This window comes from Magnolia sinica, chromosome 17 (assembly GCF_029962835.1).
Source record: "Magnolia sinica isolate HGM2019 chromosome 17, MsV1, whole genome shotgun sequence".
In the NCBI taxonomy this organism is placed as follows: domain Eukaryota; kingdom Viridiplantae; phylum Streptophyta; class Magnoliopsida; order Magnoliales; family Magnoliaceae; genus Magnolia; species Magnolia sinica.
The window spans coordinates 35213208-35240669 of NC_080589.1; the positions used below are offsets into that span (position 1 = coordinate 35213208).

The following is a 27462-nucleotide window of genomic DNA, read 5'->3' on the forward strand; positions in this document are numbered from 1 at the left end:
ATTAAATGCATGAGTCATCTGTGGTGTGGCCCATTTGACAGTTGGATTTGCCTTATTTTTGTCCACATACCTTAAAATGACCTTAGATAAGGGATGGACGGTGTAGATAAACAAATAACACAGTGGACCCGCCCACAGAACTGCCCGTTCGTGGCTGGAGACGGGCAGAGGTAAGACGCAATCCGCGTCCGCAGACAAATCCCATGTGACTCGTCCGGGTCAGCCTGGGCTCGATCAGAACCAATCCGAAGAACCAAAGGTCAAGTCGGCCGGACCTATACAAATCCCTAGGCCTAAGTTGCCAAGGGGGCTCAGGCCATATGGCCCAGTTAGGTCGAGTCAATCTGAGAGACTTGTGATCCTATTATTGTAACCCACTTGACACTTCTTGCCATTTTTTTGCCAAAGTATATATTTCAATAGGCTTATTATAATTATTCTGTCAAATGTCACATACATACACTAATTTGATATATTAAAGTTAATTAAGTAATCAAATTTAAATTCGTGTGAATACACTACAAAGTTTTAGTGCATTCCTGCTTTTGGATTATAGTGCATTCGGATTACAAGCTGCCCAACACAACTAAGGATTCGGAATCACCTTCATTTGTGATTTGGATTCCAATGACTTTCAAATACAAGCTCCCATACGAGCCCTCAGATTTCTTTTATTTCTGGCAAGTAGGTTCCATAGTTTGGCAATCCAGAACATTCATGCGTTGTCCCAGTGTGGATAGACTATGATCAATATTTTCCTATTTAAAGAAAGCTAGCCTTTCAATTTTTGGCCTACAGATACTGTTAAGAAGAGAGCACACATTCAACTAAAAAGGGTCCAATGTCACTGGATTGATTGAATTTGGGTTCTCTTTAGTAAGCACATGCTCCACCATGCTGGCCGTCAAAATACCAAGGGCCTGGATTACTGAACAATGGGTCCCATCCATCCTAATAGGAAATAGGGGGCGAACCAAGCTCCCTACCATGGTTGGACAATTACTAAAAAATTGCCCAAATTGGGAAATTCTAGCCACCGATCTCCAAAAGTTTTCAATTGAATGTGGACAGCTGTTGCATTACTATTCTTAATCATCTACTTGTGGGACGAAATCAAAAGGCTATAGTCATTCTATCAAGGAGATTTTCAGTGCATGGTCCATCCATGATAGGGCTCAAAAACTAACATTTTGGACCACTGAATCATGGGCCCACTTACACAAACAAAAACCAATCTGTGAATATCCTCAGGTAGAGGATCTAACATTTTGAGGCAAACCAAAAAGTACTGCATCCGAGGATTTGATCTGAATCTGAGGATATGCACAATATACTTGGGTGCAACAGATGCTCAAGGATCAGTGATCCAGACATGCATGTGGATGGAGCATTTCCCAAATATCTCACAGATTGGAAGTTCCCACTTTGGTGTGGAATGTTGCTGCCTTTCTCTTTACAAGTCTATCTGCACACAGCAAGTTACAGCACAAGTTGAAAGAATAGGATTGTCCTACGAAGCAGAATTTTTGGAATATAGTCCATCCACAATGTGGCCCTAGAGACCAATGGTCTAGGATCATTGAACCATGGGCCACACTTGAACAACCTGAAAACATGCATAGATTTCCTCTACATGGAATAAACATACCCATACAATGAGAAGTTCCTTTTTTCAAGAAAGAAAAAAAGGGAAAGGAAGCTTACCATCAATATAGAAGTGCAAAGGCATCTCCAGACCAGAACACGTACATACATTTTGGTTAATTTCTATCATGATGAACATTCAGAAATGCAAGCCTGTATATCAAAAGACAGTCGAGAAATTCCATCTTGTGTGATGAGAGACATCATCAGGAGAGAACGGATGAAGAACCAAAGTGGAAGATAAAGAGCCGGGTCTTTCATCCATCTAGCAATGTTGTTTTTGAAGCTAATCCCTTGATTGTGTGTCTGCATTGAAACCTATAACAACAAACCAACTCTTAAGTGGCTTTGATAAAGAAACTGTAAAAGAATCAGCAATCTTCAGCTCCTAATCTCTATGAACAGATGAGTGTTGGTTTTCCGCACATGAATGTGATGTGTGGCACCCTTAGAAAGTGGTAATAAAGTTGTAGATGATGCAAAGGAAATCACACTTGGATTATGAAAGAGAAACACAAAGGCTGCACCCTAAAATAGGATTTCAAATCCTACTGCCACACATGCCAATTTGACATGCATGTCAGGTCCAGGCTATTCATCAGGTGGGCCCACCTATGCATGTTTTGACGTTACGGCCTCATTCAAAAAGATGAGAAAAAAGGGTGACAAATGGTCCAAATCGAACCTAAAGACCATGGAGCCCATCTGATGACCGGGGTACCTGATTTTTGGGCCAAGGCATTTACATGATGAGTCCCACCAAATACACAGCAGAGATCTCACACATCATATGCAGCAACAAGTTGCAGGTAGCCTTAGCAAGGCACTCTATGAGAAACCGCTGGTACAGTGAGTCTGTCAAGCAGCCGTAAAAATAGATAATGACAGGTGAAGCCAAGTTGGTAAAACTAGGTCCAGAGAAACCAATATTTCATCCACAATGACAAGCCTGCAGTGTAGTCAGAGGCCAGCAGATTGACATGAAAGCACAACTTGTATTACAAATTCTTATGCCCCAACAAAAGAAAATTCAATCTACCTTTTTAAAAGTAAATTAACTGTGTTTTCACAGAAATCTTAACCCATGCATGCATAGGAATAAAAAAGGAATATATATATATATATATATATATATATATATATATATATATATATATATATATATATATCACAGCTCCATCGTGCCATTTGTCCATTTGGTGTTATGTGTAAGAAAACAATGGGAGCATTACGCACTATGCATACAATAAAACCCAAGTAGAACATGTAGATCCATGGCACAGTGTTTTTCATGGAAAGAAAATAGTCTATGCCCCTATGGTCATTCTTTAACAATTGGAATTAAATAGGAGATACATTTCAGTACAAAATACGCTCATTTCTGAGTGCAAATGGTATTACAAATTTACTGATGTCAGATATGGCTTCTGCAGATTATTTTGGTACAATGATCTCCCAGATCTGTGACCTTTATTCTGTTAAACATGCACCGATAGTTGTTTCTTCTCAACCACATATTTGAAAACCTGAAAGTTGAACGGTTACAATTGTCCATTCAAAGAGATCTTTGGCCGGGCACTCCAGTCAAGATTCTGGATCTCCAAACCATGGGTCCCACATGTAGGACCTTAGGCTCACTTGAGAATACAATGCATATCATATGGCCAATTATCATTTAATTCCTCCATAAGGATGAAGTTACCTATAGAGTAACCAAAGATGTAATGATGGAATAGACTAGTAAAAAACTAACAATTTTTGGATGGTAAAATGGCAGAAAGTGGTAGATGAAGGGTCAAGGAGTTGGATGTTTGGCGGGTAGTGAATGAATAAAGTAAAAACAATCGGACATTTTGTATAAGTAATACCTTCAAGGTACACAAGATACAATATGTTTATACATTAGCTTCAACCAAAATATTAGGCAGCTAAATAATACATACCAGATCATATCATTTGAAGCAGAATCCAGAATACTGATGGAGTTGGACTGAGAAGTATGATGTGACTCATCCATGTACTGATATTGCGTCCTGCATTTTATATGTAATCTGAAAGGTACTATCTGTAACAAAAAAAAAAAAATGCAAGTGGAAGCACAATCTTTGTAAGTACACAATTGACATGAAATATTGTAATCAAGAGTTAGATACATGCATGTGTGAATACTACACACATAGATTCACCCATCTAGTCCACCACACATGCATGCATGCATAAATGACATGAATCTAAAGAATAGAACTTGTAACTAATGTTATAAGTTTTGTGAGGGCCATATGCTGCTTACACATAAATGTCCAAGCCATGCAGCAGGTAGGCCAGATAATGTAGATGACCTTGCCAAAAACAGGTAGGTCAATGATCAGGGAGGCCAAGTGTACATTGAAAATGGACAGATCAGTAATTTTGATTAAACTGTACCTTGATTCCACACATCCACAGTCCACCTGATGAATGGATGCCTGACTTTTGGGTAGGTCATCTTCATGGTGGGACCCATCTGGTACACAGCTTGGATGCTACACACATGTCAGTCAGCATGTGCAGCCACATGTGGAGGTGCATATGGTTTTAGCTAACCTCTTGTTATTATTACAACAGCAAATATGTCAAATATTGGGAAAATGAGAAAATAAAACATTGTGTACATAGGCCAATACCATACCTTCTTGCTGTATCTGAAGTCACGTTTGGGAAGAAAATGTTGTGACAGATTCAAAGTAGCAGGAGCTTTGACCAGAAGAAAGAGTTTTGCAGGGCCTGAAAGAAAAGTAAGAATGCTTTAAGGTGGAGCAAGTTAATCAAAACAATATTCAGTTACAAGACAAGCTCAATTAATAACCTGCATAAGAACCAGCACCAGCACCATTTGATACCAGTGCTCGAATAGCCTGTAGACAAAATATCCAATTTAATTGCAGAAAAGAGGACTCCCACGTTATCTGAAAACAATTGCAATAAAGAGAAGAGCACCTTCCTCGAAAGAGCTTCTGCAGCTCTGCTTTTAGTGCAGTACTTCTCGCTTTCGGATGCTACTCTTCCACGTGAGAAGAACATCTCATAGACATACTGAGGACGTATAAGACTTCCTCCAAGAACCAAAATAACCCCCTCGATATTAGGGGTTTCATCGAGCATCAGTTGAAGAGCAGAAAGTAGAGTAGAAATGGAATTCATCAACTTCTCCATCCTCTTGATTCCCTGTTTTACCTCTCTTATTCTTCCATTATGCCTTCTTCGGGAAGTTGCATTTAGCCCTGTTTGTGTTTGGACAGAGTCCTAGAGATTGCAATTCTCAGAATGTAAAATATTACCCAAAAAGCTAGAATCAACAAAATATTTGTCGGCAAACGTACCAGATTTTTGCTTTCTTTTTTCAACATGTCAAACTCATTCTCGAGTTGCTGCAAAATGCTGCCAAAATAGGAGAAAAGCAAAGAAAAACATGATAACTATGGTCATTATGATGGAACAAGAAACAAATCCTACCCTCATTAGAAATGTAATGTTGGGCCATGTTTGCACTTTGTTGGGATGGTAAAGTTCTTTTTTTTTTTTTTTTTTTTTGGTATTAGAGGAGTCAAATGCCCTAACATTGATATTCTGAATAAATGGAATTCAATTTGGTCAATTTTAGTAAGGTACCAACCATAGAATGTTCCAGTTGAAGAAACCCTAGAGACATGGATTTCTTTCTCCTTTGTATATTCTGGCTTGGCCTTTCTTTTTATAAAATTTTTCTCTTTATTGCTCAAAAAAAAATGGACTTCTTTCTTGTTTTCTTATATGCAACAAAACATCAAGAGAAGACACTAGAAGGAGAAGAAGCTATAAATATCAATTAAAGCAATAGAAAAACATTTCTTACACAGCTCAACTTTATTCACACCCCTTTGGCCAATGCGTCTGCCATATTATTATCCTCTCTAGAAACATGGGTGACGGGGACATTATGTGCACACACACGCCCCCCTCCGCACGTACGCAAGGAGGAAGAGGACCCCACCGTCGATCTAGATCAATGATGACGTCCGGGGAGGGCCTGCTAGTTAAAGGACTGCGTTTTGGTTCGTTGGAGTGGACCCGATAGTCATGTGAATCCCGCCATGGGTTCTCATGATTGTGGCCCACTATTCTAATTAATCTAGTACTTTAGGTTTTATTTATTATTGTTATTAGGAATATCATGGACAATTTAGATTGCTTTGATTAGTTGTTATTTTTTATTACTTCATCTCCAAGTAATAGGTTGCACACATGGCGCGAGTTTTGGGATATAAGGATTTATTATAAATAGGCACCCCTTGTAGTCTTTTTTATTCATGAAAAATTAATAAAATTTCTGCATTTTTCTGCTCCTTTCCGAGTTATGAAAACCTACTTGGGTGCAAAGCCCTCCCTTCTTCGAAGGGCTGACTACCGTGGTGCGAAGCCACACGTATCCCGATTCGCCCCCACATTCTTCCATCCATATTTCTTTTCTCCTACAATCATCTACGCTTCAAATCCATCCTCTATTGCAGTCGTTTTTCTCTCTACAGCAGATTTTCAGAATCTGGCCCTGCAGGAAGCCTGAAACTTCGACGGAACACCACGTACAAACCGTGCGTCGGATCGAGTTGAAATTTGGGGGTTTTGGAGTCCACCCCTGGCCGACCAGGGTCAAGCTGGCCTTTTTCTGAATAGTGGGCCCCACACACGTGCGTCCGAGATCACACGCATGTGCATTTGACCATTATTGTTGTCCCCACGTGCGGTACTTCTCTGGTTTGTCTCTCTTCTCTCTTTCACTCCTCTTTCACCCAAAATCCCTAGACCTAACCCTAAATTATTCAAATCCCCAATTTTATGCCCATTCTTCAACCTTAGGATTCCCGGAATTGAAATTTCTGAATCCCTTGAATTGGGGGAATTATTTATGTGCATGTGTGGATGAATTTACCCTCCTTTAATTCTTGTTTGGTCTATAATTTTGATTGATCCAGCCTTAGCATGTGTAGGCCTGGATCCGCATAAGATTCCCCTTGATTGAGTATTTGAACTTTTGTGTGGAATGTGGAATTTTGCGTAACTGTTTCTGAACTAGTGTGATCTAAAGCCTAAAAATCTTGCACATCATACTTGAATTTCATGTCCTATATCAAATTTGGTATCAAAGCACAAGGTTTTTATAGGGAAATGCAGTACATGTTTAGGGTTTAGTTTATTTGTGTTCATTATGCATTAAGTATCATCATATAGAGTTGTTTACAGGTCCATAATTTCTGATATAAGCTACTAAATTTTCTGCTATCAGAAAATCCATATATCTCTTTTGCTAGATTTTCTGTTGATGGATTTTTTTTGACAGATAGGTTGTTGGAAATTGAGTAGTATTTTGTCGTTTCCCCCATATAGAGTCCTGTAGGAGCATTTAGTCCCATCTAGGCGCATATAGTCGTATTAGAAGGTCCTTAAGTTGAGTTAATAGTTGTATGCCCACACGTACGGGTCGTGGTTTTGGCTTGCACCCTACACTAAATATAGAACAATTGCAAGAGTCAATGAACAAGCTGACCCAACAATTTGAGTCTTTGGGTAAGCGCTTGGAACAGCGTATGGACCAACACTTTGAACAGCTTGATGTGCGCATTACAAGGTATCCCGTATCGGTATCGGTTGGCGTAACGGTGCCCTCCGAAACCGATACGGATACGGGAGCGTAACGGCGATACGGGGGCGTAACGGCCCGTAACGGCGCAAATTTTTTTTTTTCCCAAAAAAATATGAAAAAATATGTATTAAATCCAGAATATTCTAAGCATTCCAAATATGCATTCATTTATAAATTGGAACATGTTTATGGTGGTGTAACGGTCCACTCTTTGGTGAGAAGTTGTATCGGACTGTCTGATTAATTTTTTAACCAGGTAATTTGAATATGACTACAAAATTCATATATTTAATTTTTTAAATATGTAATTTATATACTTAACATCTTGATATCATTTCTCCCAATAGTTCTTTAAAAAAATGAAATTAAATTCAGGTAGATGGCGTTGCTAATTTGGGGCTGACTTGGAGGACCAATTTATTCTCCAAATCAGCCTCAAATTCATGCCATTTATTGTCATTATCCCACTTATAAATTGGTAGACATTTATTGGATAGTGAATCATAAAAAAAAATAAAAAATCAAAAGGCCCTATTTTAAAAAATAAAAGTTCACAAATTAACAATTAAAACTATTCAAATAATTTGATTTTGGCATTGTAAGTTAGCAATTGCAGTCCATAATTTAATTGTCAAATTTCAAGTTAATATATGTCTCGTGTACAATTTTTTAAGGCTTGAATTAGGAGGGACTTGGATGTAAAGTGCAGCACACGTGTCAAAGTTTTTTGGGCCTCACCCGTGATGAATGTGTTATATCTACACCATCCATCCATTTTGCCAAATAATTTTAAGGCATGAGCTCAAAAATGAGGCACATCCAAAGCTCGAGTGAATTGCACCGTAAGAAACAATAATAATTAAACATTCACCGTTAAAAATTTATTGGGGGCTAGAAAAGTTTTAGATCAAGCTAGCATGTGTTTTCCCTTCATCCACGTCAATATGACCCAATTAATATGTTAGATTGAAAATAAACATTACAGTGGATTTTAGGAAATTTTTAATGGTGAGCATTCTGTAACCACTATTTCCTATGGTGTGGTCCACCTGAGATTTGGATATTACTAATTTTTTGAATCCTCACTTAAAATGACGTGGCAAAATGGATGGACGATATGGATAAAACATATATATTATGGTGGGGCCACTCGGGTCTAATCTGATTGGATGGAAAATAAACGTTACCGTGCGCCCGGTAAATTATTTAACGTGAAAATCATTATCCCTGCTGCTATTTTTGGTGTGGTCCACATGATCTCCTGATATAATTTATTTTTTGGCGGGTGCTCTAAAATGATCTCTGAAAATAGGTGAACGGTGTAGATGTAATAAATACATCACTGTGGAGCCCATATAACTTTGATCTCCTTTGAACCGTTCGTACAACTCGGAGCTCGAGGAGTGTCAGCGCTCGTCTTTGCGTGACACGTACCTACAGCAGTCACCGCTGCAAATAAAAAAAAAAAAAGGAGAGAGAGGGAAACGAAAAGAAAAAAAGAGGGAAAGAAAGAAAAGAAAAAAAGAGGGAAAGGGGGGAAGAAGAGATTGAGAGAGCGAGAGAGAGAGCGAGAGAGAGAGAGCGAGAGAGAGAGAGGAGGAAGAAGAAGAAGAACAGGAAGCAGAGCAGCCGCAGCCACAGCCGGGCGCAGCCGCAGCTGCTCGAGAAGAAGAAGAAGAAGAAGAAGAAGAAGAAGAAAAGAAAGGGAAAAAGGTAAGGTTTTTTTGTTTTTTGTTTTTTGTTTTTTTGTTTTTTTTCAGGGCCCTTTACAGCCGTTACGGGTCTGTAACGGCCGTTATGGCCCGTAACGGCCCCGTAACGGCCGTTTCGACCCCGTATCGCGTAACGGGTCCCACCGTTACCGTTACGTATCGGCCGTTACGGCCGATACGTAACCGATTTGGGATACCCTGGCGCATTACCCAACTAGAGACCTCCGCCAGGGAAAACCCCAACATTAGGGAAGATGCCTAATCTCAAGCAGGTGGTCAGGAGGATAGACCAAGGAATAGAGGTAGTCAAAGAATTGGTTATGGGCGCACACCCGTGCACCCACCCCGTGAGGGACATCAAGACCACTATGACCCTAATGCGCAACCTCTCAAAGGAGTTAGAGTAGATGCCCCCACGTTTTATGGCCACTTAGACCTTAAAGCTTTTCTAGATTGGTTGGCAGACATGGACCACTATTTTGAGTGGTACAACATGTACGGCCTTGTGGCTAGAGAGAGTGCACCAAAGGCTAGTGTAGAGTTACCCACTGAGGCCATTCCGGTAGTGGATGAGTTTCGTGATATCTTTCCTAATAATCTACAGGATGAGTCTCCCCCTATGAGGGATATAGAACAAACCAGGACGTGGGACACTATACTACCTATAACTGAGTTTGCGTTTAATAGTTATGACGATAGGTCTATAGGTCTAAGTCCTTTTGAAGTCGTTACTGGTTATAAACCTAGGAAACATATTGATCTTGTCCCTATGTCACTGTCTTATAGGCCATCAAAGTCTGCAGAGTCTTTTGCGCATCACATTCACTCATTGCATCAAGAAATCAGGAGAAAGATTACTACTAGTAATAAACATTATAAAATTTCTGCAGACCAACATAAACGATTCAAGGAATTCAATGTAGGGGACTTTGTGATGGTCCGCATCAGGCCAGAGCGGTACCCTCAGGGAGTCGTTCATAAATTACACGCGCATAGCACTGGACCATTCAAAATTATAAAATGAAACTGATGTAGGATACATGTGTGGATGTCATGTTACACAGGAGATTATTCAAAGGACAATTCAAAGCATGCAGGTTATGGGACAAGCCCACTAAACAATAATTTCAGCAGAACAGTTCACTAAACAATAACTTCAGCAAGCAAAAATATATGTCGTTTCATTAGAAATCATCCCCACATGCACACATTCATATAAAGATTAAATCGCAGGATGTCAAGGTTGTTAGAACAACCCCTTAGCACAGAATATCAACAAAATACTTATGGGCAGATTCATACACACATAGAATTTACTATACTCAGTCACCACATAAACTGTGTTTAGAGGAGATGAAGATCACGTGGGATATGGGGTGAGATAAATCTGTAATTTGGGAATTGAGGATAGTAGGAGGAAATTAGGAGAGGGTCTAGGGTAGGTTTTATGTGGGAGGCAAGGACATAGGATGTCGAGGTTTTGGGCGCAATGGATTGAAGGATTTAGGCTAGATAGGATCAAAGAGGTTTTTTTTTTTTTAAGAGTAGAAGGAGAAGGAAAGACCATACCTTGCAGAAGATAAACACGTGAGCGAGTCGCACGCCCACAAAAAGATGGAATCTCACCACCTTGCTCCAACTCTCATGGAGGGTTCTTCCAAGTCGCATGGAAGAAAAAAAGGCTCCTCTTTAGAAAACAAACGTGTACTCTTCATTACCCTAGGGTTGAACGTTTCCCCCCCTTAAATAGAGTTTTTACATTAAAAGTAAAATGACCAACATGTCCCTTTTAAAATCTAGCAAATTAGGGGCCCACTAAGAAATTCAAACCAACCAAAATATGTAGAAAAATAACAAAACATAAATGGACACTAAAAACTAAAAAAGGACTTGATCACATGGTGGGCCACCATGTGATCGGACACAATCCAACGGTCGGATCTCAACCAAAACTCTCAAAAACTATCCTGGCACTCCAAATAATGCAGCCCATGTGCATCCTCCCAGTTTGGGGCCTTCATGATGCACATCCTATGCACATGGGGTCTTCAAAGTGGCCCACGGGCCAGGCCCAAGTAGTGATCACCCAAATAAAGTGTGGGCGGGGTTGGGCCAGGGTGGGCTCTCCTATGGCAACGCTGGTACACTCTGACGTCCTCATCAACTCTCCACGGCTGAGAAAGTCTCACCGCTGGTGAGACAAAACTCCTGTAACGCTCTAGTAGATCGGGGTCAAGTCGTTGTAGCTCTGCCTCTGCAACTCACGTGCAGTCTGATGTCGGTCGATCCTTCCACTTGACGAGAAACTTCTGGAATCCACCGTGGTGGGTAGACACTATCTGCTAATCCAGAATGTCTTTGATCTGCTCTCTCATGTGTACAGATGGTATGGGGGGTGCAAGCTGAGAGGAAGGCTCAGGTATAGGCCATGGGTCAGGGGATTGATCAGTGGGAGGCTCAAGGTGTGGATCATGAGGTGGGCCTCTAAATGGCACGAGATCTTCCACGTTGAATGTAGAGCTGATATTCAATGTAGGTGGAAGCTCGAGAACATATGCATTGGGACCCATACGGTTGAAAATTTTATATGGTCCTGCGCTGCGGGCATGTAATTTCTTAGCAGCACCAGGTGGTATCCGCTCTGGCCTAATACGGACCATGACCTCATCACCCACTTGAAATTCCCTGAATCGACAGTGCATGTCTGCTTGAAGTTTATAATTTATATTACTTGACTTAATCCTTTATCTAATCTCCCTGTGTACATCATGCATGTAATGTGCAAAGAACTCAGTAGACTCAAAAGGACGACATGACACAGACATGGGAATCAAATCTATAGTTCTCCTAGGCTTATAACCAAGAACAATCTCAAACGAACTCTTACCCCTAGACCTATTTACTGAACTATTATATGCGAACTCTGCAATTGGCAAGACTGCGTCCCAAGTCTTAATATGATCACCAACCAAACATCTTAACAAGTCGCCTAGGCTCCTATTCACCACCTCAGTCTGGCCATCAGTTTGAGGATGGTATGCCGAAGAAAACTACAGACGAGTTCCCATAGTATGCCACAGTGTCTTCCAAAAATAGCTCATAAACTTGACATCCTGGTCAGACACTATGGTAATTGGCAAACCATGCAATTGAACAACCTCATCCAAGAAGATCCGAGCAATGTGTGAGGCGTCCGACGTCTTGGAGCACGCAATGAAGTGGGCCATTTTGGAAAAACGGTCCACCACGACAAATACGGAATCGTGCTTCTTGATAGTCTTGGGAAGCCCCAGCACGAAATCCATACTAAGATCGTCCCAAGGGGCATATGGCACAAGCAAAGGAGTATACAATCCTGTGTTTTGTTTCTTTTGCTTTGCCAGCTGACATGTACGACATTGCCCTACAATTCTAACCACATCTCGCTTGAGACTTGGCTAGTTAAATCGGCCCTCAACAAGGGTTATTGCTTTATCCCTTCCAAAATGACCAGCTACACCACCTGCATGTAGCTCCCATATCAGGAAATCCCATTGGGACGTGCAAGGAATGCAGAGCCGATCTCCATGAAACAGGTAATAATCATGAATGACAAACTCACCGTCTGTCCTCGCGGGATCCTCTAGAAGTGACACATATCTCTCTCCAAAGTCCGGGCACTCAGGATATTCGTCTTTTAACCGCTCAAAACCCGTAACCTCTACTCTCAGAGAATAAAGAGTCACAACCCTATGACTAAGGGCATCCACGTGTTTGTTCTCGACTCCAACCTTGTGCTTGAGAACAAACGAATACTCTTGAAGAAATTCGACCCATTTGGCATGCCTAGGGTTCAATTTCTTCTAAGAGCCTAAATATCGCAAGGCCTCGTAGTCAGAGAACAAGACGAACTCATGAGGGAGTAAATAGTGGCGCCAATGCCTCAATGACTGCACCACTGCATAAAATTCCTTATCATAGGTGGAGTATTTCTGTCTTGCCTCATTCAATTTCTCAGTGAAATAGGCAACTGGGTGTCCCTCCTGACTTAGTACTCCCCCTATTCCCACACCTGAGGCGTCACATGCCACTTCAAAGACTTTAAGAAAATCTAGAAGTCGCATGACAAGGGCCTCAACCATCTTGCCCTTTATGTCTTTAAAGGCCTTAGTGGCTACACTGGTCCACTGGAACTCCCCTTTTTTTATGCAATCAGTAATGGGAGCCATAATGGAACTAAAGCATTTAATGAATCGACGATAAAAGGTAGCTAAGCCGTGAAAGCTATGCACCTCATGAATGTTCCGTGGTTCTGGCCAACTCACTATGGCCTGGACATTTTCAGGATCCGCACACATACCCTCGAACGACACTATGAACCCTAAGAAGATAACTCGATCTGACATAAAAGCGCACTTATTCAGGTTCAAATATAATTGCTCCGTCCTAAGGATCTCACAGACCTGTCTCAAATGGTAGAGATGTTGTTCCTTAGTGGTACTATAAATGAAAATATTGTCAAAATAAACCACCAGGAACTTGCCTATGAAGGGCCTCAACACCTGGGTCATCACTCGCATAAAAGTACTTGGGGCATTAGTCAACCCAAAGAGCATGACCAGCCATTCGTACAACTCATCCTTCGTCTTGAAGGCTATCTTCCATTCATCACCTGGGCGAATGCGAATTTGGTGATACCCGCTCTTACGGTCAATCTTCGAGAAAATCGTGGCACTGGCCATCATGTCGAGCATATCATCAAGCCTTAATATAGGAAACCAATACTTGACTGTGATCTTGTTAATTGCGCGGCTGTCCACACACATGCGCCGTGTGCCATCCTTCTTGGGTGTGAGGAGTGCAGGCACAGCACATGGACTCAAACTCTCTCGAATGAACCCTTTTCTTAACTCATCGGCTTGCCTCTTCAACTCGACATGCTCGGTCGGGTTCATTCGGTAGTGAGGAAGGTTCGGGAGAGTAGACCCATGGACTAAGTCAATGACATGCTGGATGTCCCTCATGGGTGGAAGTTCATCTGGTAAGTCCTCAGGAAATACATCACTAAACTCCTCTAGAACTGGACTCACCCTAAACGGGATCTTTACCCTAACCTCTGGTGTAGCCTCTCTTGCCACTAGGGCATACACCTCCAAACTCTCTGTAGCCTCTTTCTCAAATTCTTTTGCATTAATAATTTAGTTTGGGATTTCCTCACTTCTTTTCCATCACCCTTCTTGACGTCTCCCCTTTTTGCCTGGGTGTTCTTGGGAGGCAGAGGCTTCATAATAATCTTTCTGCCTTCATGTAAGAATGTACACGCATTTGAACGACCATATATCGTGACATCCTTATCAAAGAACCAAGGCTGACCCAAGATGATGTGTCCCACATCTATGGGCAAAACATCACAACACAGTGTCTTTATAGGATCCGAACTCCAAAGGCACCAGACAACACTGGGACACTGGCATGGAAGAGTCGTCAACCCAAGAGACTTTATAGGGTTGAGGGTGGGGAGTGGGCTTCAGGCCCAAACGATCCAAGGTGCTAACAGAGACCACATTTGCACAACTTTCACTGTCGACAATGACTTTGCAATTCTTTTCCCCACTTTTGGTGTAAGTATGGAAAATAGTAGAACGATGCCAATCATCCTGGTCCTTAGCCTAAGTTAGGATAAGTCTAACTATATAGCAAGTGGGATAGTCTCCTCATCGTCTTCATCACTAGCACCCACATTAGGGCGATACTCTTCTTCTTCATAGTCGCCCTGGACATTATGATCTTCCCCTTGATCTTCAATCAGGAGGGCCTTTCCTCGCACCTTTTGTGAACGCTCACGTGTGAAATGACTCATTTTGCCGCACTGGTAGCATTCTGTAAGCTCACCTCCTCTTGAGCTAGATCCCTCAATGGCCTTACCCTTGAAATCTCTAGGATTGGGTCGACTAGAGGATGGTTTGGACTAAATCCCATAATTAGGTCTCATACCCTGAGATGGAGCCCTAGAACTGGGATCTCGATAGTCCATACGTCGAGAACGCTGGAGTGCTACATACCGCTCTAACTCAGGCACCAACTGGTAGGCATGATCCAAGGTTCCAACATCACGAGTGAGCAGCTCGTGCTAAAGATCAGGTCGGAGCCCCATCCTAAATCTGGAGAGTGTCACAATGGGGTCCTCCTGAATATCACACCGCAACATATGCTCATCAAATTTAGCAATATAATCTGTGGCCAACATGTTCCCCTGGCGAAGGGACTGCCACTCATCCATGAGCTTCTGTTGGTATGCCAGAGGAAGATACTTCTTCCTCAGGGCCTCTTTCATCTCGGCCCATAGTGTGATGGGAGGTTGCCTAGACCTCTCAAGTCGGCGCTCATAATTCAGCCAAAAAGACTTAGCCTGACTAACAAGCTTCATCTTGGCGAACCGCACTCAACAGTCATCAGGCATGTCATGCCACTCGAAAAAGTAGTCCATGTCTGCCAACCAGTCGACAAAGACTTTGGGGTCTAGCTGACCATCAAGGCTCGGTGCGTCAACTTTCACACCTCTCATGGCACGGTCTTCAACATCATGTCAGTCGTGGTACTCAAACTGGGGTGGTTGAGGACGTACCCCTGCACGGCCAACTACTGGGCCATGCCCCCTCACATAATCCCTAACAGGCTCTCTCTGAGGGGTAGGACGTGCTATGGGAGCCCTAGCTGGCTCTACTGGGGGTGTGGGATCCCTCCTAGCACCATTCTCCAATACCTCAACCTGAGGCTCATGCTCGTCACCAGGACCCTCAAGGTCAGCCAGGCGCCGCTTATTGGATTATGTCGCTGTGCGCTGCTCCTCAATGGCTGTTTCAAGACGATCTAGCCTAGATGTGATGGCTTGTAGTTGTGCTAGGATCTGTTAAGATAACTGGTCGAGATCACGACTATTACATGCGGTTGCCATACTGCGACACACCTAAGACAACTTTAATGTAAGGACTCACTCAAAAGGAAAAAACTAATTCTAGGACTGACACGAAAACTGATTCGATGGGGCACGGGGTGTACCCAATGTAACCCTAGACTCTAGTTCAGATTTACTATCCTAATGGTGTGGCCTAAACACTATATGAGATGCAATCTCAACCTATATGCATGCACACAAAAGACCCTAACTTTATATGAGACTCAAAAATACTCTATGCTAAACCTTTTCTCTGATACCAAAAAAAAATGATGTAGGATACATGTGTGGATGTCATGTTTCACAGGAGATTATTCAAAGGATAATTCAAAGCATGCAGGTTATGAGACAAGCCCACTAAACAATAATTTCAGCAGAACAGTTCACCAAACAGTAATTTCAGCAAAAATGCATATCATTTCATTAGAAATCATCCCCACATGCACACATTCATATAAAGATTAAATCACAGGATGTCAAGGTTATTAGAACAACCCCTTAGCACAGAATATCAACAAAATACTAATGGGCAAATTCATACACACAGAATTTACCATACTCAGTCACCACATAAACTATGTTTAGAGGAGATGAAGATCACATGGGATATGGGGTGGGATAAATCTGTAATTTGGGAATTGAGGGTTATGGGAGGAAATTGGGAGAGGGTCTAGGGTAGGTTTTATGTAGGAGGCAGGGACATAGGGTGTCGAGGTTTTGGGCACAATGGATTGAAGGATTTTTTTTAAGAGTAGAAGGAGAAGGAAAGACCATCCTGGCACTCCAAATAATGCAGCCCATGTGCATCCTCCCAGTTTGGGGCCTTCATGATGCACATCCTATGCACATGGGATCTTCAAAGTGGCCCACGGGCCAGGCCCAAGTAGTGATCACCCAAATAAAGTGTGGGCTAGGTTGGGCCAGGGCCTAGGGCTCTCCTACGGCAACGCTGGTACACTGATGTCCGCATAAAAAACAGTCTCAATGCGTATGTGGTAGATCTTCTACCTTCCATAGGAATTAGTTCTACATTTAATGTGGAGGATCTAGTTGCATTTCGGGGGACCAATGATACATTATCCGGCCTTTCACCTAACCATCCTGATTCCCCAGACCTTTCCCTTAATCCATGGTCCCTCCCGACCCATCTTCCCAGCTACTACGTCCTATACCTATCCTTCCCGACCCATTTCCCAACCTCTACCTCCCATACCTACCCGTCCCAACCCATCTTCTCAGCTTCTACCTCTCATACCCACCCTTCCCACACTCAGAGAGGAGATAGGGGATATCCTAGACCATTAGATAGTATCGAAGACGGACGACGCATTTCAAAAGTTCCTAGTCAAGTGGAAGTCACTCCCAGCTTCAGACAGTACGTGGCTCACTGAGGACCTTTAGAGACTTGATCCTGACATCTTGAGGCGGTTCAGGAGTTTTGTTTCGCTAGTGGCGAAATCTTCGCAGCTGGGGAGAGTTGATGGGGACATCACGCCCACACGCACGCCCCCTACGCACGTACACAAGGAGGAGGACCCTACCGTCGATCCGAATCGATGACGACGTCCAGGGAGGGCCTCCTAGTTAAAGGACTGCATTTTGGTTCATTGGAGTGGACCCAATAGTCATGTGAATCCCGCCATAGGTTCTCATGTTCGTGGCCCACTATTCTAATTAATCTAGTACTTTGAGTTTTGCTTATTATTGTTATTAGGAATATCATAGACGGTTTATATTGCTTTAATTAGTTGATATTTTTTATTACTTCGTCTCCAAGTAATAGGTTGTGCACATGGCGCGAGTTTTGGGGTATAGGGTTTTATTATAAATAGGCACCCCTTGTAGTCTTTTTTATTCATGGAAGATCAATAAAATTTATGCGTTTTCCTGCTCTTTTACGAGTTATAAAGACCTTATTAGGTGCGAAGCCCTCATTTCTTCGAAGGGCTGACTACCGTGCTGCGAAGCCATACCTATCCCGATTCGCTCCTACATTCTTCCATCCATTTTTCTCTTCTCCTACAATCATCTACGCTTCAAATTCATCCTCTATTGCAGTCATTTTTCTCTCTACAGGAGATTTTCAGAATCTGGCCCTGCAGGAGAGCTGAAACTCCGGCGGAGCACCATGCACAAACCGTGCATTGGATCGAGCTAAAATTTGGGAGTTTTGGAGCCCACCCCTAACCGTCTAGGGCCAAGCTGACCTTTTTCTAAATAGTGGGCCCCACACACGTGCGGCCGAGATAACACGCACATGCGTTTAGGTCATTGCTGCCGTCCCCACGTGCGATACTTCTCTAGTTCGTCTCTCCTCTCTTTCACTTCTCGTTCACCCAAAATCCCTAAACTTAACCCTAAATTATTCAAATCCCCAATTTTATGCCCTTTCTTCAACCTTAGGGTTCCCCAAATTGAAATTTTTGAATCCCTTGGATTGGGGGAATTATTTCTATGCATGTGTGGATGAATTTACCTTCCTTTGATTCTTGTTTGGTCTATAATTTTTATTGATCCGGCCCTAGGATGTGTAGGCCTAGATCCGCATAAGATTCCCTTTGATTGAGTATTTGAACTTTTGTGTGGAATGTGGAATTTTGTGTAACTATTTCCGAACTAGTGTGATCTAAAGCCTGAAAATCTTGCACAACATACTTGAATTTCACGTCCTGCATCAATGGGTAAAGAATACATTAGGGGAACATAGTAAGCCATTGATTTCATTGACTTTAAAAGGAAACTTCCACAAGAGATACACGAACTGGTGCTCAAGCAATGGTGGTAGAGAAGAATCACCTTCAGTAATCATAGCCATCACCATTGAAGTGCTCATAGAAAAGAATAATGCCAACTTTAGTAGGACCTAATTGACACAAGGATGGACGTGATGAAGTCGATCATCGTCTTCCTCAAGAGGATAATTACTCCGAATCCACGAAGTGTCTTTGGACTCCTCACAAAGATTGCTCGAATCCAGGAGGAAATTTAAATAAATAAATAAAAATAAATAAATAAATTCTAATGAATTCCAAAATAAATTGATTGATGATAAAAACAAATTTACAATCCTCTAAATAGTGATATCAAACCTTGGAAGAAGTTTCGGAATCAAAATCCAACTCAAATTCCCTAGAAAACGTGACTTACTATAAATAGTAAACTTATTATTTTATAGACAGCCATGATTTCTACTAGACCTCATGTTTTTCGGCCAAAAATAGTAAGTGTCCAATTTGGCCTAACCACGTTATTCTCCTAAATTCTCTAAGCCCTTTTCATGTTGGGCACGACTCTTAAAGCTCAAAGGATTAAGAGTTATGATCGAACTAAAACTCACCATAAATAGTAAAAACAAAATTAAAATGGACTTTCAGCCGTCGATCTAATGGAATCTCGCAAATTCGGCGTGGGCAACCCAGCGTAGCAGGTTGGTTGGCTAAAGTAGATTCTCCTACCCCAAAATCATATATTGTACGTCAAATAACTCATTCTAGTTTGCGAGATACGCCTGCTTTAGGGTTCTGATGATCCTGATCACTTCCACCTCTGACGGGCCTTCTCTGGCCCATCTTGGCCATAAAAGTGTTCGCGACCCTCTCTACATCAATCCCCTCCACTTCAAAATAACTCATCATCAAGTTTTCGTCCCGCTTCGATTCATGATACTCGGTCAGGTCCGCAACGTTGAAAGTACGTGAGATCTCCATGTCATCCAGAAGACCAACAACGTAGGCGTTGTCATTGATCTCACGGAGGATCGGTACCGGTCCAATCTTCTTATTCTTCACGGAGGATCGGTACCGGTCTAAGCTTTTATAAACCTAAATGATGGAGTGTGTAGTAAAAAAGAGAATGAGGATTGCCTAAAAATATTTAATCTACTATTGTTCTTCTCCAAACCACTCTTCACAGTATCAAACTACCACGTTAGTGAACATCTGCAGGACCGGTTCGGGATTCCAGCATCAAATCCCTTACGCGAGGACTTGTCATCTACAAGGATGAATTGGAAAATATATCAACAATAACATTCAATATTTAATGAAGCATGGTGTGAAAGTTGACTTGTTGTGGTGAAAATTATTAAGTATACTGTCGGCTTCCCAAGTCGGCGGTCATTTTTGGCGAATTCCAAGTCAAAATGCCCGACGTATGGGTGAATCTCAACAAGTTTGCGGCCTGTTTCACTCAATTCTCGGTCAATTTCCCAAGTTATATGTTGCATATTAGCCCGAGAACATGTGAAATTGACCGCGACCTGAGTGAAATTGGCCACAAACCGAGTGAGATTGACCGCGTACTGACTGAAATTGACCGTGAACTGAGTGAAATTGACCACAAACTGATTGAAATTGACCGTGAAGTGAGTGCAATTGACCGAGAAGTGATAGTCCTTTCTCTTTGATACATTCTTTCGTTTGGGGTCCGGTACGTACTACTAGTTCATTTGATTTCAAGTAGTTCATTATTTTTTTAACGATTATTCACACATGATATGGTTATACTTCATGAAAGATCACTCTAAAAGTGTTTCCTTGCTTTAAGAAATTTCATATGGAAGTGCAAGCACAATTCAATGCTAAGTTGTGTATTCAAAGTTCAAAATAATGGTGGGGAATATTATCTCATGAACTTAATTCAGATTTCTCATCTCGTGGCATTATTCATCAAACCTCATGTGCACACAAGCTACAAGGAAATAATTACCTCAACCTAAGAATCATCATTTCCTTGAGGTTGCTAGAGTGTTGCTGCAAAATATAAAGGTTCCAAAAATATTTGGGAGTGATATAATCTTAACCACATGCCATCTAATAAATTGGATGCCTTAATCTATTTGAAATAGTAAATCCCCTTTTTTTGTTTTATGTCCTAATTTTCCCATGTTTTTCGTTCCTCCTAAAGCATTCGGTTGTGTATTTCAAGCATCAATTAGATTATATTCTTGACGAGTTTGAACCGAAGTTCATCAAGCGTATCTTTCTTGGATACTCAAATACCCAATGAGGATACAAAAGCCACAATCCAGTCTCTCATAAACATTATGTATCAACTGAAGTCACATTCTTTGAACATACTACTTTTTTTATAACAACAAGGTGTCCCTGCCCCTTTTGAAGGCGAGATTATTCCCTGCGGATGCACGCAATCACTAAAGGTGACAAGTCCTTACAATTTGAAAAGATTTCTATTATCCTTCTCATTATGCACAACCTTCAGTGGGTGAACTGTGATGGTTTCATATAAGGTTTCCCATTATTATTATTGAGCTGAAATGTGTATTAGAATAAAGTTTAGACCTATGGGCTTTTCTTATATAATAACTTACATATGAACGGGTATTTTTGTACTTTTGAATTTATTATAAAAGCCCTAATAATAAAATAGAGAGGCTAGGGGTGTGAGGCTATTCTAGCCCTTCATTCTCCTCTTGCATTCTCTCATACTTTCTCCATTTCTTTCTCTCAATCCTACTCAAAAACAATTCTCAAGGACTAACATTCTTAAAGATCTAGTTCTACTTATGTTTTTATGCTTGATACGAAGAATAAAAAATCAAGTAACTCTCTTGCACACTCAACTAGGTCATTTATAGTTACCATCTTTGTGTCTTCTATTTCTCGGAAAGTTTAATAAATATGAAAGGTTGTAATGTGAAATGTGTCAATTATCTAAACATTGTAAGACTACCTTTCCTTCAAGTAATACAAACACTTTATGACCATTTCAACTTACTCATTCTTATGTGTTGGGACCAGCTCCGCTTATCTTCATATTTGGCTTTAAATGTTTTTTATCCTTGATTGATGATTAATCACCTTATACATGGGTTTACGGGTTAAACAGCTAGGACAAAGTTCTGAGGATTAAAAAGGTATTTCATAAGATGGTTTTGACCCAATGTGGTGCAAAAATTAAAATCATTCGATCTAACAATGCCCGTGAATACTTGAGAATGATTTACAGATATATTTTATAGAACATGGTTTTGAGTTTCAATCCTCTTGTCCATATACTCCACAACCAAATGGCGTAGTTGAAGGAAAAAATTGTTATCAATGGACAGGAAACCCGATCTTTAATACTTGGCATGTCAATACCAAAACCATATTGGGATGAAACCATTCTTCTTGCCACTTATATGATCAATTGGACTTATGTTAATATACTTCGAGATAAATTTAGAAGAGACTTCTTTTGGAAGGGGGCCAGAGACAAAATAAAGTTCCATTTACTTAAATGACAGTAAGCCAACTTCTGAGGGAGGAGCAGGTTTGAAAAGATTGGATCTTATGAACGTTGCTCTTCCTAGAAAATGGCATTGAAGATTCAGTTCTAAGGCAGGCAAGATGTGGAGGGAACTTCTTGTCTCCAACTATGGTACTAAAACTGGTGGATGGGGCATAAAACTTTCTTCTCTACATCGCACATCCTATATTTGGAAGGCTATTGTCACCACTAAGCACCTTTTTCACAAGGGAATTTCCTTCTCATTGGGAAAGGGAAGTCATATACGCTTTTGGCTCGATATTTGGTGTCAGGTTAGAGTCGTCAACACTTCTTTGAGGTTCCTAGATTCTTCCATTAACAGGGCTTGTGTGCGTCTAGTTCAGCTAGACATTCATCCGTCGAGGATGAATGGGCCTAACTAGTCCCTGCCATAGAGACTGTCGCTCTCATACTTTTTATTATCCCAATAGGGAAGGAGTAGATGAGTACGTCGTTAATGGTGACGTTAAGGAGAATGATATGTTGCTTGATTCAGAATGAGTATATCGCAGTCTTGGCGAACTAGCTAATCCGGAATAACTTGTTTTTTTGAGATGGAGTTTGGAGTGAGTTTTTTGTTGTCAACTTCATAGGAGAAAATTCGCTAGTCACAAAGCTTTCCCTTTCTCTCTTTGGGCTTGCGATGAGGTTGCGACGAACATATTCTTCGTTGTGCTTGGCAGTGCAAGAAAATTTTATGGCATGAGAAGGATCTCAACCCTTTGCGGATAAAGCGGAGGCGAAGCCAAAGCAGGATGGCATTTTGCAATGTTTCTCGTAATTGGCCCTTTTACTGTTCCCAACGGGGTCGGGCTTTTAGAGGGAGACTGAGTTTTTCTCCACCTGGGTGTTACCACTGTCCATCCTTCATCTGCTTGTTGTGCCAAGGGCGAGGTGGAGATTACCCCGGCTGTTGGTTATGGCTGTCCATTTTGCATTACAATTCTCTTGCCCTAGTTCGACGTATCCTTTGAAGGTGGTTTGGTTTTATCCGTGTGGGCTATAACAAACCCATTAGAAGTGAGGTAAAAGGTCACACTGGCAGGAAACGAAGTAGCCATTGCAGTTATATTAGAGTATAATACCTGGATCCAAACAGCTCGCAATTAGTTATTATGATCAATTTGGATTGCATCTTATTTTAGAGATGAAGGGGGGAATGTTCCTATCGAGAGTTGCATTTTGGCGCCTTCGCGGCGCCTCTGTGGCAGCGAATATCTTCTAATCATTCCGTTCTCAACATTGTCATTAAGATACAAATATTCCAACCAGAGATTCTAGGTTCGATCCCCAGTAGAGTCGCCATTTTGTTTTGAACAAAAACATGGTTATGAGATTGGAATATTTGCATTATATGAATAAGGAAAATTCGAGTAAAAGAATATTCGTTGGCACACAACTTTATTGATCCGAGTTCTTATTACACTCCTTACATTGCCCTTGTTTCTAAAATAAGATGCAATTGATATTGAATGATGACTAAAAAGAATAATTTCGGCAGCATTCCGTTCCCTGCTGGATATTAGTCGAAATGACAGGAGAGTTGTACGGGTTTTGGGCTCTTTCTGCATACTTCCGAATGAAGTTATCCCGAGCTTGGAAAAGTGATATCTCTCTCTTCCTTGGGCAAAATCTCCATATGGCTCTTAATTATTCAAAAAGTCTCAAATAAGAGGACAAGAGGGGTATTTATAGGCATTCACACGTGCGACACCCAACTTCTGCACAATTTAATCAAATTGCGCCGAACAATTCTCATGCTTGTTAACTTTATGCAGCCACGCAACTTGGTTGCACAGTCACGCAAAAAGCAAAATGTCCTTCATTGCCTTCTTCTTAACTCATTTCCTCACGGCCACGCAGCGTTTATTAGTTGCACGGCCGCGCAACTTATACCTCAAATAGAGGTTTTTATTCCTACGCAACTTATACTTTAGATCAAAGCTTTTACTACCTCAATAGTTGCCCAATGACTGTATCAAGGCATCGAAAAAGGTGATTGGCAAAATGACATCATCTCCACCCAACACCCTTCTCTCCCTATCAAAATGGCATCACCCTTGAGTAGTAATCAAAAGAGAACCCCAACTCAACCTTGACATACCTTGAGATTGTGTAGTAAATCACACCCTTACTATCACATCACTCGTCACTCATCCAATGGTAGAGAGACAATCATTCAACCACGTCGATAGATGCTACATTACCAAGAATGTTCCCAACTTCAAAATAATCCCAATCACCATGAGATCATATGGTGTTGTTACATAGATGGTCGCACCAACATAAGCTTGAGACTCAACCAACCCCACACAAAGGGTCAGTTCGCTCAAGAGGGGATGAGGACCTATCGGCTCCACATCGTGGATTAGACCTTGCATGCCATCGTTGTAGAGCATTTGTCAATGGCACCATGAAAATCTACAGGCTACATGTTATAGACCAAGTCTCCTAAATATGTCATGATAATCGACTAGCACCGGGTCATGGTTTGGGTCTTCCATGATATCATGAGGTTCTCCTGACCCCACAACATCTGCCTCAATGCTTCAAAACTTGATTAGTTCATCACCAGCAATTGAACCACACCAGAGATCACATGAATCATCATGGGATGTGAAGTCATCAATAGTGTCATGTGAATGAATGAGACTCCCATTGGAGAACAGGTTTTTCTCAAATTTCGGCTCTCCAACACACTCCCACATGTCAGCCAATGTCATGTTGATCAAGATGCCAATACTCCCCATCATCATTAAGAATGGAGTTCAAATTGCCTTTGAGTTGTCGATCTACCACTAGGTGGAATCGCCCAGTTCCCTTCATTGACGGCGTGATGACCACACGATCTTGCACCATATCGAGCACCTCACTTGCTTTTGTTGGCTATGTGAGGACCAAGCTACCTTGCAATACCGAATGGTCAACTTGCCTTTGTTGATAGTGTTAAGAATTGAGGCTTGAGCAATCTTCTACCCAAGAGGATGTCAATAAGCACCACTTGAACACATAACATTCAAGTGTTTGGACACTAACTAGAGAACAAGTTTTCTCCAATATGGGGAGTCTAATATGGGCACATAGCCATGGCCAAATCAGACAGGTTAGATCACATTAACTGTGATTGGGCCCCAAGAGGCATATGTGAGAAATAAGGTCAAGTGGGATATTTTTGTAAATTTTGGAGTATGGAAGTTATTTTTGTAATCACCTTCTTGTGTTAGTCAATTGTTAGCTAGGGCATTATAAAAATTTGTTAGAATCAGTATTTGTTTGTTGGGGTTAGTTTTAATTAGCAACTAATCACCATGATTTGTTAGTATAAGCATATTTAATTCGGTGATTAGTTGGAAAAGTTGTATTTAGTTAGGAGTTTGTAGTAGGAGGTCCATAAATACATTATAATAAGCATTGTTATGTAGCTTTTACTTTTGTTATGGAAATTGAGAGAATTGAGAAAAGAGGACGAGCTTTTGTGTGTCTGTGTTTGGATGCCAAATTGCGTTTCATTTCCCTCAGATCCCTAAATCTTCCCTCCTTCCTCCTTCCTTTTCTAAGTACAAGGCAAGGTTCCTTCAAAACTTGTTCAAGCAAGCAACTCAGGTTACAAACAATCACCATTGTTTGCCGTGGTGTGGCCCACCTGAGATTTGGATCTGCTTCATGTTTGGGCCCAAGTGCTAAAATGAGCTGGCAAAACTGATGGGCAGCGTGGATATACCAAAAATACATTAAGTTGTGGGCCCCACTATCACAGCCTCAGGCCCACTTCAAATAAAAGTTTATAGGAAAAAAAAAAAAAAAAGACCTCATAACCCTAACTACAGAGAGGGAGAGAGGGGAAGACAAAGGCATGTGGCGACCCTAATTGCAAAAAGGGAGAGGGTGCTGATTGCACAGAGAGAGAGAGAGAGAGAGAGAGAGAGAGAGAGAGAGAGAGAGAGCTTAATGGAGCATTGTTGTCATGGAGGTGTGTTTCCCCCCTCTTTCCCTCTTTTTAAAAATCAGACCGTTGGCATGTAAGTCACTTACAGGGAAGTGACTTCTCACCCCCAGCCCCCGAAAGTTTCCTGGCAATTTTGCCTATAAGTAACATACAGGTGAATTTCCTCCCCAAACACCACCTGTAAGTCACTTCCCATTGATCCAAGTTACAGGCATCCAAACAGACCCTAATTAAAAATCCTAATAAGCTGCCAAACGACCCCTAATTACTTGGTTAAGAAATTACGTCATGTAAAAGGAGGAGAAAAATAAAATGAATCAATAGGCAGGAAATGGAGTCCAAAAACCTTCGCATTTTAAAAGATCGAAACCTTTATAAATGCATATAAAGAGGAATTCTAGGAGGCTCACCCCCCTAGATACATCCCAAGATGTTTGCCTCTTCTGGCCCGCCATGTATGATCTGGACCGTTTACCTGGAAGGCAGAAGGTCCCACCAATATAAGGACCCATACGGATGTCAGTTTGCGAATCTACATGTGTGAAATTTAAGAGGGACGGTAAGGGGCCCTTATGAGTGGGAGTTTTCCATGTAGCCCATCAACAGTGGGACCTAATTATAGATAAACGCTCTGGATCAGCATGTGGCGGGCAGAAGGTGCAATCGTCTCAGGCAAGCACTTTCAGCATTTGTGGGGAATGTGTAGCAGAGGCGTCAGAGATTGAACGAGAGAGAGAGAGAGAGATTTACGCCGGGATCTGATGGTGCATGTAAAGGACAAAGCCGACGATCTCCTTGACGAGATGGAAGACTGCGGATCTCTCCAATCCCTCGGCAACCGTCTCAACCTCTGCAAACCCTGACCCTAATTCTCCACCTCCGGCTGTGCCGCTGCTCGACTCCATTCTCAGACGCTCTTCTGATTGGGATTGGGAACGGAAAAGGAGTACCTCTGAAATATGTCCATTTCGTCTTCTTGGAGATGGTTAGTTGTGCAATTTGAAAGCCTCTTTTAGCGGGACGATTTACTTTAGGCCGTATATTCGACTCGACAGGAAAGCTATCTGCAGCCGTTGTTTTGGACATCTAGCCATTTGAGGGGAGCGGATTCGGTCAAGTTGGTTAACATAGTTCGGTCAGGCTGTGACCGTGGGGCCCACCTTGATATATGTGTTCTATGTCCACGCCGTTCATCCATTTTTCCAGCTCATTTTAGGACATAGTCGCAAAGTGAAGCAAATCCAAATCTCAGGTGGACCACACCACAAGAAACAGTGGCGAATGACCATTAAAAACTTCT

General features: G+C 41.6%; 1 protein-coding gene across 1 annotated transcript; it reads right to left on the reverse strand.

The window, feature by feature from the left end:
• Positions 1 to 1651: 1651 nt before the first annotated feature.
• On the reverse strand, positions 1652 to 27254 carry LOC131231338 (uncharacterized). The gene is made up of 7 exons (XM_058227509.1): positions 26913 to 27254; positions 5004 to 5061; positions 4621 to 4926; positions 4490 to 4538; positions 4313 to 4407; positions 3588 to 3709; positions 1652 to 1962 (listed from the first exon to the last, which is right to left on the reverse strand). Exons 1-7 carry the CDS (start codon positions 27065 to 27067, stop codon positions 1902 to 1904), a joined length of 846 nt encoding a protein of 281 aa, XP_058083492.1. The 5' UTR covers positions 27068 to 27254; the 3' UTR covers positions 1652 to 1901.
• Between the last annotated feature and the right edge of the window lie 208 nt (positions 27255 to 27462).